At 47.4% G+C, this 17,494-nt stretch overlaps 1 protein-coding gene and 1 pseudogene across 1 annotated transcript in view; both read right to left on the bottom strand.

Annotated features, from left to right (window-relative positions):
- Window positions 1–403: 403 nt before the first annotated feature.
- The window catches only part of LOC147881500 (uncharacterized), a 237,949-nt gene continuing 220,858 nt past the window's right edge, over window positions 404–17,494 (bottom strand). Inside the window, exons 29-30 of the mRNA XM_087402306.1 lie at window positions 3,787–3,936; window positions 404–3,340 (exon numbers count right to left, since the gene is read on the bottom strand). Coding sequence (XP_087258432.1) covers window positions 764–3,340; window positions 3,787–3,936 — 2,727 coding nt within the window. The 3' untranslated portion in view covers window positions 404–763. The remainder of the gene's footprint in view (window positions 3,341–3,786; window positions 3,937–17,494) is intronic.
- Window positions 6,474–17,174, bottom strand: LOC147881502 (uncharacterized; annotated as a pseudogene).

The raw sequence follows: 17,494 nt of genomic DNA, 5'->3' as shown, positions 1-17,494 counted from the left end.
TAGAACCAAGCAGTAAGGGGCCAGCCTTAAGCACTGTATTCGCAGCTCTAGGAGAGTCAAAGGAGAAACCTCATCCTAAAAGTCGAATATCAAAAAGATGCGTGGTGAGGTCTGAAGGGAAAGCCACAAGCATCGCATCCCTCTAGTCTGTGATTTGGAAGGGCGGGACCCATGAATGCATGAGAAGAGGGTCGTGGAGCTCTTCCTTGCCGCCGGTGAAGTAGAGGAGGATTCACTGGATGGATGCTTCCTTACAAAGAGGTGCAAAATATTCACATCAACAGACTTTCTTGAAGTAGATATTTCGTAGCATCGCTTGAATGAAAACATTAGAAAAGAGAAGTACATAAATGTTTATCTCAGCACACTTGAATCCTTTTCTTATGATTTGTCTTTGCAGGAACCTTGTTTACTTGTTGATCAGTGAGGCAGATAAGTCACCAATTTATGCAACTTTCAAGACATTAGCCACATAAGCAACGCGTCCGTTCTGTAGGAAAAAGTGGAATTGTGATGGAAACATTTTTCAAAAATCTGTGGCAGAATCTGCTAGACACATGGTAAAAATTTGATTCCTGTGCTTACATACTTTCCCTTACCCAATGCAGAGATGTATAGAACACTGATAAATGCGTCTGGGCAAAAACATATGATGTTAGTGAGATATTCACCATACATAACAAGATGACAGAAATCACATCCAGATGGCAGAATCATATAATGCTATTGAGAGATCCCACCTTACATAGCCAGATGGCAGAAATCATATCCAAGGCTGCCATCCTAGCCAAATCCTGCCAAGAAGATTAGGATCCATTGCCTGGTCAATTAAACAATCAACCTGTTCCTGTACAGATTCACATGTACTACCATGAATACGTGCACGTATATTGCGACTTGGATCTCCTCGAACGATTTCCTTCAGGTGCTGCATATATGGCTTGCTTGTATGAACTGATGACTGAAGCTCAGCTACAGTGATTTCTGCAGGATTCCACAGATCAAGCTTACGATGGGCATACTCAATTTTCAGTGCTACATGCTGCTGCTCATAGTCCGCTTGTGGATCTCCTTCTAGCACTGCTGTTGTTGCTCCCAGATTCTTCTGAGGAGCTCCATTGTTACGCCAACTAGATGTTCTCATAGCTTCTGTCTTCCAATCTACCAAAGGTTCCTTAACAAATACATCCATGACAGCAGAGATGATGTCTTTGCTGTTATGTAGTGCTATCATCACGTGTATCATATCATTCCGGAGCAACCCAACAGCATCTTGAGGGAGTAAGACATTAGTGAGCTGATGCGTCATCCTAAAAGGGATGAGCTCAGGAACTGGCAACAGAATCACCCCTGTTCCAAAGCTGTAGCCGAAATCTATGGGAACAAGAGAGCCACCTTTTATGTCCACCAAAATGTTGGACAGATGTCTGTCCCCCACTCCCGCAACATAGCCACAAATGCTTAGCACAGCCAGACTGCGCTGATACTGTGAACGCAATGCTATAAATGATTCTGGACTCGTTGTCAACCTGAATAAACCATTTCTGAGAGAATCCCATGGCATTCCAGAAATCAGACTATTCATCTTGTCTGAGATTTCATTAAATTTAACCCTTGCATACATGTTTTTGTAGCAGTCAGTCAAATTAGGTGTGCTTCCCCTTTTCTCCAGCCATTCGTGATATTTCATTTTCAGATCAGAAAGTACCTCAGTGGGTGCAGTCTTTCCAGGCAGTCCCAGTGAGGGCAGAGTGTACGCCAGTCCATCTTTGATCACATCATCCAGTGCACGTGTATTTTCAACAAACTGAAGCACCCCACACTGCCTCGATACAGGAATGACTGCATAGGTACGCACAAGGAGTTTTCTCTTTGAGCAGCTTGGATTTCTACTCAGAATGCTGTTCATGACATCAAATAGCTGTTCTATTCTCTGATCAAGCCGCAAATCTTCACCACCCTTTACAACAAATTTGTATTCTAACTCATCTGACCCTCTCAATTTTAAGACTTTGGGCCGTTGTTTGGAGCTCAAAGAAATTATGGTCTGATCAAAACTGACAAGTTTGACATGTGCATTTGGGTCAGGCTCCTGGAAGCTATTATAGCTTCCAAACATGTCAATCATGCCAGTGGCTGGTCCAGAATTTGTAGCAGGCAAGATGTCTTCCTGTGCAGACCATTTGTCCCGCGATTGGTCGTAGTCAGCCATCCATTTTGAAAACGAGTTTAGGCTCAGGTTACCAGCTTGAAGGGTTTTCAGGGCTTTCTGTAAGTTGGCCATTATACCACTGGTGGCATGTGTGAACTGTTTCTCATCCATGGAAAGTAACTTCAAACCCTTTTGTCCAACAGCATCAATTACTCGGTTAGAGTATTCTCGAGCAAACTTTAAATTATATTCTCCAGAACGACGATTTTCCTTCACCATTGATTCTACATCAAGACAGTCTTCAAATACATTCTGGAACAGTTCTTTGGCTTTTTCCTGATTACCACTTTCCAAGAAATTCTTCACCCGAGCCAGCCCATCTCGAAGGCGTTGTTCAGGAAAAGTTAAATCTTCTAAACCCCTCACCAACCCTTCTAGAATAGGGTTGCTAAGGATGGTGTCTAAGTGCTTACTTCTGTCATAACCGACAGGACCAAAATCTAGTTTGCTCACATTATACGCAAAGTAAATTGCTTGTGGATACAAACTGGCAATATCTTCCAGAATATCTACAAAAATGCCGCCTTCATCATTGTCCATAACAGCAAGCATTTGTGGGATCCAGGGAATAAAGAGCCACCTGGCCACATCTTTGGCAGCAGTGGTGAATTGTTCGCGCGTGTCACTGTGCTGTCCTGCAAGTGTCAGCACTCTTGCAATTCCATGATGTGCTTGGATAGTGCTATCCAATTGCACTGCTTTCATGATGTGCTTCACGATCAGGTTGGGGTAGGCAGATGCTGCTGGTAAACCATTAGAAGAGCCACCCTTCTGAAATGCCTCTTGAATTTGAGATCCCCATTTGGAGGACTCGGCAGATTTGAGTAGTTCATCACAAAAGAAAGCGAACTTGAATGAAGACTTTGCCACTGTACGAGATGAAAATTCTACCCCATGGTAGCCCATGATTTCATTAAGTCCACAGCAGAACGCTTCAAATGAAGATCCTAGTAATTTCAAGCATGTGTTGATGGCTTCTACATCTGCACAAGGTCGAGGAGTAAGTTTCACGGTAAGCCATCCAATCTGGGCATAGGTTTGTCCTTCCAGAAGTTTTAGCCCATTCCGCCATTCAAATTGCTTTTGGTGATGATCTTTCTGTGCCGTGCTCCCAATATAACTTAAAACCTGAAAATGAAAACAACAGAAGATCTGGGTTATACCAATGTCTTCCCCCATCTCCTCTTCTTAACCCCCCTCCCTTCAAGCTGAAATTGCAGCATTACAACCTAAACTACATGATCTAGAAGGCAATGGAAAAACAGAAAAGCTATTACAGTAGACCCTCCTCTAAATTACCATTATATACTATAATTCACAGTTTTATTGCCCCAAAGGGCATGCATGGTTTAATGTGGCATTATTCTCCTCTCACAGGCACTTTTCTATTTTTTTTTGGAATAGCTTAGGTTGCTATGGCCAAATTTCTGCAAGCAAGGTAGGAGTTTCTTTCATGGTGTTGGAAAGCTTGAGATAGGCTGGTGTCTTTAAGCCAGTTTTGTGAAAGAATTTTTAACTTCTGATGAGGAGAATCAATATCACAGAAAAAGAAAAGGAGAAGATCAGAAGAGAACCTGCTGGAGCCATTGAATAGATTTATTTGCATCCGTACTGGAGATGCGATGTGCTTGAAGACAGCGGAGTTTCACAATATTTGTGTATGATTTGAAGTCTAGCTTCTCCTTCCTTGACTCACGCAATGCCAAAAACTGATTCATGAGAACCTGACCCAAAAAAACCCATTTTACAATGTAACTGGGGGATGATAGAAATACTTCTTAAATGAAAGAAAGAAAGAAAGAAGAACTACAAATGGCCACTGCAAATAATAAACAAAAATGTGTGATGATATCTGAAGGCTGGCTCATCATTAACAGCAAAGCAAAGCACACAATACATGGAAGTCTGATATAAGTTGTAACTCCGAAATATCTTGCTCAATTGGACTCAAATTGAACCTAGGTTTCAAGCACAAACCTGGTGGCGTTCATTGTCATTAAATCTTGTAAGCCCTCATCTTTATCATATATATTTCATAGCAGAACTTTAGGACAGTCCATGACTAAGAGGAATGAAAGAAGTAAATGACATGAAACATAGCATCTCTGCAACTCTTCAAAGTTATTTCTAAAGAAGAGGGAGTAGAGATATCAGGCGTCAAACTACAATGCTTGGAAAAGAAATCGTCAGCAAAGACAGAGGACCTGCTTGTGGGTACGAGGACATTCAGGGGAGCTTACCCTTCATATTGGTAGGGCAGGAGTTGACCTTCATCCATACTCCGGACTTCAGGGAGACAGTGTGGACACCTAGCCATTGTCATACATGGGACCTGTTAACGAGCATCATTCCCTAGAGCTAGGTCTAGGCAGGCCATACAGCAGCAGACCACATCAGCCTTGGCAAGCATTTGGCTAGATATCATTCATACTCTCAAAGGGAAATGAGCTAGACTCCAGGGAGATTCAGATCGTGCTAGGCATAGGAGGGAGGCTTTAATCAGTATACGGGAGGAAGGCCCTTTCCTTCATTTCATAGATGGTGGCATAATATGGCATTATAAACCACCAGAGTGGCTACTTGTTCAGCCCTTTGTATGAGGTAAACCCTCCCTAGAGCAGCCAGCTAGGGGGATATCCTTGTATTTTTATATTGTACACTTCATTGGGGAGTTCTCTTTTCCTTGGTGTCCATGTCACTAAGGAGTTTATTAATAGAATGTTCTTTTCTCTGGGAACGAAAAAACCAATAGTCATAATATCATTCTTGTAGCCTTGTATCACATGTCCTCAAAGATTTTGAGTCAATGTTCCTTAAGATTAAAGATTTCCACGTTCCAATTTCATATATTGAAACATAGGACTGGAGAGTTAAGTGTTTTTCCCCCCATTAAAAGAAACTTGTATTAAGTATGAAAAAAACTCCAAGAGCCCAAAAGCACATCATGCATACATGAGGAAACCGGGAGAGGGTCAAGACCTACTTGACAAAAACGCCTCATAAAAATCTAGGGCTGAGGCTGAAATTGCCACCTCAAACTCGTAGTGACCTCCGAGAAGAAGGGACAACCTATGAAACGGGCTGTAACATGGAACGGACGGCGTGTAATGCACAGCAAGGCCTTCTTTAAACCTTTGTGCAAGGCATACACATATGCACCATGAGAGAGAGAGAGAGAGAGAGAGAGAGAGAGAGAGAGAGAGAGAGAGAGAGAGTGTAGACGAGATTGGGTCCCTGTACCCACTAAGGGCCCCCCTCCCCAACTGGGAAGAAATTTGCTTTATATCTTGGAGAACTGCAAAAGACTACAACTAACACTCCTTCAGAGAGATGGAGAGACAACTCTGAGGATGACCCTTTGATACGGAGAGCTGACCCACAAACGCTCGAGAAGCAACCCAAATCTCGACCCAAACCACGCTGCCCACACAAAAGATGTGGACCACTGTGCAAGGCTATTGAAGAGGCTTGTGCTGTCCCCGGGCATGCAGCGGAGCTGCGTGAGTGTGAGAGATGAAGGGAAGACGGAAAGCTGAGAGTACTAGAAGCTAAAAGAGAGCTGAGATGTGAACTGAGAGCTGAGTGATAAGAGCTGAGAAAACTGTAAAAGAACCAGTAGAAAGAACTGCTGAAACAGGAACCCCAAACCTCACCTCCGAGCCGAGCTATGGTGCTGTGTAAACTCCTTCCTGGATCACACTTAGGGACTGCTGAATGTTTGCTGTCTTGCAGGGGACTGTGGAAGGCTGAGGGCTGCACCGGGCTGGAGGAAAAGGAGGCTTTTTGCTGGGGGATGGTGGCAGCATAGGGGGCTGTAGGGCTGGTAGGGAGTGAGCCAACCAGCCTTAAACAGGCCGACCAGCCAGTCAGCTGGTTGGCGAGCTGGTTGGGGCTCACTTCTCTAGCCCTAGCTGCCTAGGGAGGGGCACAGGGCAGCCTATAAAGGCAGCCCTTGCCCCAGCCCATCCTCCCTTGATGGGAGGTCATTGTCTCAGCCCTGAACCTACCTAGAACCCTAAGACGGGAACACTAACCTACTGTTCTCTAGTGGGTACTAGTGAACAAGGACTGACTTTCTGACTTGACCTAAGGCTGAGAGACTGACCTACATAGCTCGTGCCCGACTATCCCTGGACAAGGGCTCACAATGGGGTCACGGCATACGACCAAAAAATCCTATCATAGGACCTATTTGCACTTTGTCGATGAAACCACTTGTCACCTTGCACCCAAGTGCACGGGTGCATGTGACATTCCCTCCTCAACTTGGAGGTAGGTGCATGGCCTCCCAGTAGTCCGCCAATATCTGCAGGAATTCTTGGAAGAAACTTTCGTCTAACCACACCGCTTCATGGGTTCCTCAATCTCGAAACTTCGTGTAGAATTTGCGGATCCGGCATCCTAACCCATGCTTCCATTTGTGGAGAATCTGCTCTGGCTAAATGACTTCGAGCCTCGTCGATCACCTTGGGCTGCTGCTCATCGGAGATATTGCTAAGTGCTGGCCCATTCTATGGCTTCAACCATGCCACGTGAAAGACATTATGCATCGTCCAACTTTTAGGTAACCGCAACTTCATAGAGACATCGTTAATCTTCTTAATGATGGGGAATGGTCCAAAACTTTTGAAGGACAACTTTGGGCATCAATTGCCCACTTGTTTTAGCCTTTGCTTTATAATCCTCAGATAAACCAAATCACCCTCTTTATAGTTGACATCTTGTCGGGACTTATTGGCTTGGTACGTGTATGTTGCTTGAGCTTTGGTGAGGCGGTCTTTAACTGATTCTGTGATCTCAGCCATGGATTCTGTAGTTTTGTTGGCCTCGAGGGACGGTGATATCATCCTATAGAAGCGAGCTACGTCCTCTACACTGGCTGTTTGCTTGGACGGAATAAGCATACAAAATTTACTAAACCGATCAACAATGGTTAGATATTGAGTATTTCGCATACCTACAGATGCGGGAAGGGGTCCCACAAAATCCATCGTGATGTCCTGACAAGGACCTTCGGGGATTGGTAAGGGCTGAAGCAATCCTGCCGTCTTCTGATGGGACACGTTTACCTTTTGGCAGATTTGGCATCTCTGCACATAGCTGTATACATCCTTACGCATTTTAGGCCAGTAAAAATATCGCTCTAGTTTCTCCAATGTACTATTGATGCCTCTATGGCTGCCTGTGAGGGCGTCATGGAGTAGAGCCTCCCACTTGTCTTTGAGCACACAAAGTCTTTGCTTATAGAATAACCATCTATCTTGAATTGAATAAAGGCCGGGCGCTAGAGTCTGGGCAAATTGATATTGAGTGCCAAACTCTGCGGAGTGTGTGCATTGTGTTTTCCTAGAGTCAAGGTCCTTCCCTTTAATCTCTAGTACAATGGCCTTTTCTATGGTCTAAATCGAGGCTTTCTTGTTGAGAGCGTCGTTGATGGGGTTGTTCTTGCCAAGGACATACTCAATCATGCCCCCGAACAGCTGGAAGATCTGACTCCATCGGGATTGCCGATCGCTCCAATGGGAGCTGGGCATTGTCTGCAACCACTTTAAAGCGTGGTGGTATGTCTTGATTGTGAAGGCCCGTCCGTAGAGGACCGGCTTCCAGTGTTTCAATGCTTGGATAACGCTCTTTTGTAGACGGACTAATTCTTTTTGACACGGTTAAGCTTTATGTTGTAGCATGTCACGGGTCTTTCTTCTTGTTGCAAGACTAGCCTGATGGCTACATTGTTGGCATCGGTGATAACCAAGAATGGATCATCCCATGATGCTATTTTCATTACTGGAGCTGTTGTGGCCAACTGCTGTAGGTCATGAAAGGCCTGCAAAGCTGCGCCGATTTTATTGATATCTTCTACCGGCAAGTCTTCACCCCTTTCAATAAGTCGGTCAAGGGGACTACGGTGGTGGAGAATCTTGGCATATGTGAGCTATAGGCCTGGCAAAGCCCTACGAAAGATCGGATCTCCTAGGCCGTGTCAATGGGACTGCCTAGCTGGTGATAGCTTGAACCTTTTCAGGATCCAAGCGAATGCCATTGGCACTAATGATGTAACCGAAGTAATGGATTTCCATCAGGACGAACTCACTTTTTTGGCATTTCGATATAATTGATTATCGCACAAAGCTGTATAGCTTTCCACACATCCCATATATGCTTCTCCGCTGTGGCTGAGAAGATTAAGATGCCATCTAGAAAAATGAGCAGGCACACTCCTATATGCTCAGCAAACACCCGCGACATCATCTTGTTGAATGTTGGTGGTGCATTTTTGAGACCGAATGGCATGACTATGAACTTGTAATAATGAGCTCGCTCTGTCCTGAACGCTGTGTTTGGAATGTCAGTGTCAAAGATGCGGACCTAGTGATAACTACTCTTAAGGTCTATCTTGGAAGAATACTTAGCACTGTTTAAGCGTTCTAAGATATACTCTATCCGGGACATGGAAAATTTACTATTGATGGTGATTTTGTTGAGTGCCCTATAGTCGACACATAGTCGTGCAGACTTATCCTTTTTTTGGACAAATAGAATTGGAGCCGCAAAAGGTGATGAGGATGGCCGGATAAACCCAGTGTGTAAAAGCTGCATGAGCTATTGTTCTAACTGTACCTCCATACTCTTAGATAATCTATAAGGAAACTTACTAGGAGGCGTTGAGTCTCAGACTAATATCCGATGGTCCTCGGGTCTATGAGGCAGAAGTTGTGGTGGAAGATCATTCCAGAGCGGATTAGACCGGCCATGGCCTACCCCAAAGAAGGAGCTCGCTGCATTGAATTGAGCTGACATTGGACATACACCAATGCGCATACGGCGCCTTTGCGAACAGCACGAGCTGCTTGGATGTGGGAGATCAGTGGGATACCAAGAATGCTTCTGTCTCCGTAAATGATGGCCGGCTTAGATAGTCCTTCTAGGATGGTGAAGAAATCCTGCCGCCAATCGGGCACAGGTGAATATTCTCGGAACCACTGAATACCCAGTATCATGTCTGCAACCTAAAAGAGATGTGAGTGGAAAGAGGCCTTTTGAACTGAGAAAGAAAAAATTTCGGCCTTGTGTGTGATCTGAGTGCGTAGCCCGGATGTGAACCCGTCCAACGCTAGCTCATGAGACACTAAAGTGCACCCCATCTTTTTGGCGAGTTGAGGGGAGATAACGACTTTTGAGCTCCCCATGTCAAATAAGACAACAAAGCGTTGTCCGTTAGGTGTGCAAAAGGCTGATGAAGGCTTTATTTTGCTCGTCAAGCATGCCCCCCTCCTTACCTTCAAAGCCCACCGAGGGTACGGCGTTCAGAGGAAGTAGCACTGCGTTTGTAGTTGTGGTAGGCGGAGCTAGGAGTGCCAAAGCAGTGACGACGGTAGAAGTTGGTGCTTTCGCAACCTTCTCGGCCAACCATTTGGGGCAATCCTTCTTTCCATCATAGTTACCAAGAAATGGCGTTCCGACATCCGGAACGTCTCAAATGTCGTTCCAAGAAGCAAGCCAGAACGGAAAGGCCCGAGAACATCTCCCAATTCTTTTTTATTTTTATTTATTTTGCTCTTTGAAAGTTTCGAATGGGTATTTTAGAGCTTATATAGAAAGTTTAAAGCAGTAAAATGTTAGTTTCTTTCATTTTCTAGCCTAGTTTAATGTCATATGATGATGTGCTGTGTATGACGTGACATTCCAGTTTCCCGTTCCCCCTTCTCGAAACGTTCCCATTCCCTGGTATGTATATATATATGTATGTATGTATGTTTTATATATATGTTATATATATATGTGTGTGTGTGTGTGTGTGTGTGTGTGTGTGTGTGTAAAGTGATGTGGTGACAATGGCCTTAGCTTTTTTATATGGAGTCATCTTGGGCTTGACTCCTTTTTCTAACCAGCTGATTGCTAGTTGTCCTTTTGAAAGCTATTGTCCTCTGACTGAGGGCCTTTGCCCGCTGGGTTGTTGGACTGCTGCGGGGCATTGGCTACTGGTTGGACTTGTTTAGTCCCACTCCACTCTCCCTATCAGAAAGTCCACCCTCTGTCTGGCCCGACTTGTCTTCAGAGAATTCAACCATGTTGAAATCTCCTCCAACAATCCAGGTGTCTACCTGAGTCCCAAAATGCACGTCTACGGGCTGGATCCGTGGGAGCGTACAAATTGAGAACACCAACTGCTGTGCTCTCAATCTGAAGAATAACATAGCATGCCCTGCTCTCCACTAGTGTACCCTCTTGGGTGATCTCTGGGGCCCACCTTGCTGAAACTGAAATGCAGACTCCTCCCCTCGTACCATCCGCTGGGCTCCAATATGTCCGGCTCTGTCCTCTGAGTAAGGATCTGCATCTGTCAATCCTGTCCTGGGAGAGCTTATGCTCCTGGATAAGCACAATGTCTGGAGGGGACCCTGAGGAAATAAAACGAAGGGAGTCCCTAAGCAACTGCAATCTAGGAACTCCCTATCTACGACCATCTGCATCTGAAATAAATCTGCGGCCGTTCAATCCTCTCACATTCCAAGAAATGATGGACAACCTAGACATCGGATGGAAGTGAGGGGATGCCAGTGGCAGCGGCACAAATGACTCTCTCTCACGTTGCAATCCAAAGTCGGTCTTTGATCAAGCTCCAAATCTGCCCCAACTCATGTAAAATGGCTCCATCCAAGGGAATAATACTCTCGCGCGAACTGAGGAGCTGAAAGTCAAACCAACCAGCACTCCTGGGCAAATCAAAGTCTCCCTGAACCTCAAAGAACAGAAACAAAAAGGCCCTACCACCGAAGCCAGGTCGAAGAGTCCTCGGGCAAGAATGAATCAGCGAGCCGACAATACGGTGAACCGATGAAAATTGAGTCATGCTCAAAAGCTGTCTATCAATCTCGCTGTCAAGTAGCTCAGTTGACCAGCTTTTGCTCCCCCGAGAACGAAAGCTGCCTGCGGAGAAACGAAGAATGTGCCCCTCTCTGGATAGAGTAACAGATCCCAGGTACTCCTCTACCTCCTCTGACCGTCGACAAAATACCAAGAGAAGTTCCAATCTAGTGAGGGAGTCTGTGGAAACCCCTCGAGCCAAAAAGCACCAAAACTCAACGGGTAGATCTCTGTCAACCATCCTGGGGTCAGGTCTAGGAGTCAGAAGAGCTGAAAAAGGCTGAGCCGTCCTAACTCTACACCTGGAATAGGTGAGAGGGAGAGGAAGAATTTGCGACGAGGTGCCTGTACGCATGGGTGACTGAAAATCTCGCTCAATCTCATCTGCTAGGATCTTCCAACCCTCACGCGTGTCTAGGTACTGAGCGAAATCTGTGACTGCACTTGCAAAAGATCTAGATAAACCAGGAGTGAAAAGCTGCGAGGACGAGGCTGTACTGGGAGGGGTGTCTGAGAGGACGCTCCGCATAGCAACAAAAGAAGGTACTGCGCGATAGGGAAGAGAAAGAGGTCTCGAGGGAACCTCATACAGGCGCATGAGATCCTGGGACGGGCTCTGACTCTGACCTGTGTCGTGAAATACCTCTCTCTCACTGGACTGCTGTGAAGAGGCATCCATCACCGTGTCCGCAGCCTGAGCAGTCTCCTGCTGGATAACTGTCTCAGAAACCAATATATAAACCTCCGGGGTAGAAGTGTCAAGAGTCATCAAATCCTGAGCTACTGTCTCCTACACAGTGTAAGGCCCTGCCTGTGGATGGTCCTCTGCATCTCCCCTTTCCGGGGTCTCCTGCACGTGTGTCTCAACTCCCTGAGCTACCATCTCCTGCACAGTGTCAAGACCTGTCTACGGATGGTCCTCTGTATCTCCCCTTTTCGGGGTCTCTTGCACATGTGTCTCAACTCTCTGCCAACTGTGAGCTCGTACCTGGGGCTACTCGTACTGCTGACTCTCCCTCTGTCTCCGTCTCCTCAGAGCTCTCCGTGAAAACTGTACCACTGGAGGCACCTCCAAGTCCTCTGAGTTCACTGAAGGCTCCCCCAAAAAAGTCTCCTCTCGCTCTGTTGAATGAGTTGAAGCAGGCTCAGAGACCCCTGGAGGCTGCTCGTACTACTGACTCTCCCTTTGTCTCCGTCTCCTCCGAGCTCTCCGTGAAATCTGTTCCGCTGAAGGCACCTCCAAGTCCTCTGAGTTCACTGGAGGCTCCCCCAGAGGAATCTCTCCTCGCTCTACTGTTTGAGTCGAAGCAGGCTCAGAGACCCCTGGAGACTGAGCTGTAGGTTTTTGGTCACTCGGAGGATGAGATGTATCCGGAGTCTCTGATCGATGCCGACGACTGGGGCAATCCCTAATAAAGTGACCTCTCTTCCGACAGAAAAGATACTGATCAGGAAGACCCTCGTACAAAATCCTCTGCTGCATCTGGACCCCATCTCCAGTGGAGTACGAAATCAAAGTAGGCAAAGGTCGAGGAGGGGGGAAATCTGAAATGAGTCTAACCCTCGTAACACCTGTACCAGTAAGTGACTGAGCATAGGAAAGTCTAGCACCTGAAGGGATGACTGTACCTGCCACACTAGCCATATGCTCCACAGCTCTGCGACAAGAGCTGACCTCATCAGGAAGTCCAAGGAAAAGGATCCAAAAGGAGACCTGTCGCAGTCCAGGGGAAGTAGAACTGAAGTGCTTCTGCCAAGGCCACAAATGGATGACTCTGCTCTGAAACTGAATCGGTGAGCTCATAAGTACTCTTTGAGCCTGCTCTGCAGACTGAAGGCCAAAAGAAAAGTACCCTCTGCCAAGCAATCGGAAAACCGTAACTAAGACACCCAAAGAGGCCATGCTGGTGTACACCCAATCACGTAACTGTTGGCCTCTACCGGGTAGAAAGCCAATGATGTGTGTCGAATGAAAACCCTCCTCTCCTACCTCAATCATCTGCACAATGTCGGGAGGAAAAGAAACTGTGACTTCAATCTCCTCAGGTTCGGCGACGGGAGTGGCATTAGTGTCCTCCATTGTCTCAGCTTACGCTGTCCTGAGGGGAGGAGCTACCTCTGCTGAAAATACCCACCAAGAACTCGCAACCAACCACAAGTAAATCCCCAAAAGAAACCTGTATAAAGAATGCTCCGATCTTCAGCCTGCGTGGGATGCAAACAGGTCACTCAGTGCTGAAGCAGACAGCTCCGACAATGCCTGGAAACAGCCCAGGATCTCAGCTCCCCGGAACACGAGTCGAATAGTCCTGGAGAGGGCCTGAAATTGCCTAACCTGAAGCAAGGGAGGGGCGGGCAAACAGCAAGGGAGAGGGCCTGAAAGGCGGCCTGGCGCGGCCAGGACAGCAGGCTGAAGGGGGGGCGCGAAAATCAGGCTGAAGCAGGGGGCGACTTCAGCAGGACACTGCCTAGGGTGCCTGCACGGCCAAGGCAGCAGGGCTGGGCACTGCCAAGGGGCCTGCGCGGCTGAGGCAGCAGGGCGCAAGGCCACTTGTGAGCTGGGCGCTGCCAAGGGGCCTGCTCGGCCAAGGCAGCTAGGGAGCGAAGAGCTGCCAAGGGGCCTGCGCGGCCAAGGCAGCTAGGGAGCGGGGGCTGGGTGATGGCGATAGCTGGTGGCGGGCAGCAGCAGACGGGGAGCTCCTCCAACAATCCCTCGCTTCAGCAAGCGGGATCTTCTATTTTACCGGAGCCATGTGTTTTTGGCTTTGATAGGTCTATTTGTTGGTGCCTTTGACACAATACCTCGAGCTCGTCTCATCACACGCCTACAGACACTAGAATTTGATAAGGAGATCATCTGGGCAGTCATGGCACTGTATGAGAGTCTCAGGCCGAGTTCCGACAGGCGCAAGTTGGACAGATGAGATCTTGAGTACCATAGGGGTCAAACATGGTTGTCCCTTATCACCGACCCTGTTTGGCCTCTACATCGATGAGCTTGAGACTTTCATGGGGGCGTTCGGAGGGACCAGTTGCTCACTTGCCGGGATCATCATCAGGATTCTTCTTTATGAAGATGACGTGGCACTCTTGTCGTCCACACGCGAGAGGCTCCAACGACACCTGGATGCACTGCAGGCTTTTTGTTTATCCCATGATTTGGTGGTCAACCTTGGCAAGACCAAGGTCATGATCTTTAACACCTGTCGAGCAAACATGCAACGGAAGCAGTTTACTTTTACTTTCGGTGGGTCACCAGTTGAGATCGTATCCTCATACACTTACTTGGGGGTCATCTTCTCCGGCCCGATCTTCACGATCAGACTAGCGATGCAGGCCAGAATGAGCAAGGGATACGCCTCACTGGCTCGACTAGAGAGACAATGCTTCCACTCCCACTTCCAGGACCCTCAAACCAAGGCTCTTCTCTTCGACTCCTTGGTCCGACCAGCCGGTATGTATGGCAGCCCTTGTTGGGGGCCTGACATGTCAGAGATAGAGTGGACACGGGTGGAGCGCCTGCAGATCCTCATGCTCTCACGGATGATCCGAGGGAAACCGTACCACATCACATCATTCAGGACGAGTTTGGTGCTTCTCCACTCCAGCTAGATGCAGCCTTTCAGACCATTATATATCTACACCGGGTTAGATCATATAGGAACTGCACATCAGGGAGACAGAGGTTGCCATGGTTGGCTCTCGATTCCTCCATGAGGTTGGCAGTAGAGGGAGACGAGCGATGCTGGTATGCACAGACTCACAGATGGTTTGTGAGACTAGGGTTCCACATCGATAGGATACCTCCTTTTCAGTACAGTTTAGATGCCCCTCCGGTACTCCCACCCACCATCCCGATTGGGCCACACACCAACCAGGTCATTCGAGCGGATCTCCTGCAGCTACACACCTTTAGGACCTGGTTGAAGCCGAGGGAGCTTCCAGTGAAGCTGAGTTTCTACAGAGATTACTGTCTTCGTATTTCAGAGGAGGGATTCATCACACCACCGGGGTACACTGAGCTTCATATGCCTCACTCACTACGGATCTCCATCGGATAGTTTCGGGTATCATCACACCGCCTCCGCATAGAGAGCAGCATAGCAGAGGTGATTCCTAGGGAGCATCACTTATGCATATTGTGCGACTATCAGGAGGTCGAGTCGAAGGAGCATTTTATTTTCAGGTGCCCAGTGTACTACGAGATCCGAGGTCTCTACCACTGCCTCTTCAGAGAGCTCTCCGGGCTTCTTTCTAGATTCCTCGCCTACCCAGATCAGAGATGCCTCGTGGCCTTCATTCACGAGGGGGTCCGACACAGAGAGTACTTACTCAGGCGACGGGGCTTGGCCACATCATCAGACACCTCTTAGAGCAAGATCACAGAGTTCTTCCCATCGAGTGACATTGTTCGTCCAGTCTCTAGCTGTAGACATGACAGAGACCCCGACCCAACGATTGCAACACGACACACGAGACATCGCGGGGACCCAGATCACTCTAGGGGACCTCTCGTCATTGTTTAGACTCGGGATACGTCCCATGGGAGTCACAGTGGCTCTGGTTTTGCGTCGAGCCTCGTCCAAGAGACCGAGACGCATAGCACCCCTTGACGGGCACCAGCGTCCCATCACCAACTATGCACCAGCTAGGGCGACATGACATATGGAGGATTTCGCTCCGCTCCAGTCCTTTTCTTTTCATTGTTACATCTAGATGTATTTGATTATGTATGATCAGACTTAGGATTCAGCACGGGTGATGATGCTCGTTTCAGTAGCTCCACTCTTATTGTGATTTGTATCAGGTTTTCTTTCAGTCTCATAGACCCATCGGTCTTCCAAAGACACTAATAAAATTTCTTTCTTTCTTTCTTTCTCCTAGACCTCTGAGTTGATCATGCATCCATGCATGATGAGCCTCTGAGCCATGCTAGATGAGATTTCTATGTTATGCTAACTAGCATCTGAGCCATGCTCACTTGCCTCTGAGATTGTGTGGGAGCCATGTCTAGTTCTAGACCGGCATGCACAGTTTTGATGACCGTCATTGTCATGTTCTGTTCTTGGTTCCATTCCAATAGTCCCTCAACTTTCCTCCATAAAGGGTGTTAGCAAACGGAGTCAATTTGAGTGAATTCTAGTGTGTTTTCTACAGTAGTACTATACTACTTTATATCCTAGAGTGCCACGTGTCACTACGAGACTTATCCCATATACATTTGACACTTGGAGTGTGTGCGCCTATCCTATAAAGGCATTGTACTTTCTCATGTCAAATCAATCAAGCCTCAAGCCTTTCTTGATCATGTAAGTACTTTGCTTGGTTGTACATTCTTTCTAGCATTCTTTCATTTCCATTATGTTTGCCAGTCTTGCTTTTCTACTTTCCTTTCCATTCCATGTCTTGCATCTTCAGAAGGCGGCGACGGTTCGGGCTTCCGTGCTCAATGACGGACTCGACGACGAGCTCCTGCTGGTGGCCACCTCCTAGAGCTCGACGGCGACCTGCTTGATGTGAACGTGAACGAGGAACGACGACTGGATGAGCTCAGGCACCAGGCACGGCTGATGGGTTGAACGACGGCTGTACGGGCTGAGAGAGCCAACCAGCCTTAAACAGGCCGACCAGCCAATTGGCTGGTTGCGGCTCACTCCCCTAGCCCTAGCTGCCTAGGGAGGGGCACAGGGAAGCCTATAAAGGCAGCCCTTCCCCCAGTCCATCTCCCTTGATGGGAGGTCATTGTCTCAGACTTGAGGGGGCCCTTCTGGGCTCCTATCCTAGGCTGAGACCTAAACCTACCTAGAACCCTAAGACAGAAACAATAACCTACTGTTGTCCTTGGACACCCGGAATCAACGGTTTGGAGATGAGCTTGCCAACCCCCCATATAACGGTCTTCCTAACCTGTGATTGTCTGCAGGTCTTGGCAATAGATTACAACCAAAATAACACCCAGGATTGGGCCTAGCTTACCGTCCCCTTGGGTGCCTGTGTCACATGCACCCCTCTTGGGTGCAAGGTGACAACTGGCTTCATCGACAAAGTGCAAATAGTTCCTATGATAGGAATTTTTGGTCGTATGCCGTGACCCCATTGTGAGCCCTTGTCCAGGGACAGTCAGGCTCTCAGCCTTAGGTCAAGTCAGAAAGTCAGTCCTTATTCACTGGTACTGAATTTTGACCAGAAGGGGAGTTCGGGGCTAAAATTCCATATCCTCACGCTTCTGGGATAATTTCATGGATGTGGAAAGTGTTGCAGGTTCACCTCTCTAAGGACATTATCAGGACTCTTTCCTCACATATCTATGGAGCACACTCACAAATTTAATCTTGGGAATGGGATGTATGAAGATTATAGAGTGTAATATTGTCCGCTTGCAACTGAGCAATAAATATAACGTGAGAAACTGTTTAT

Source organism: Dipteris shenzhenensis, chromosome 31 (genome assembly GCF_047967505.1).
Source record: "Dipteris shenzhenensis isolate YYH24624 ecotype China chromosome 31, Dip_SZ_1.0, whole genome shotgun sequence".
NCBI classification, from domain to species: domain Eukaryota; kingdom Viridiplantae; phylum Streptophyta; class Polypodiopsida; order Gleicheniales; family Dipteridaceae; genus Dipteris; species Dipteris shenzhenensis.
Note: the sequence above shows the minus strand (reverse complement) of the source record. Positions and strands in the feature narration are given on the sequence as shown.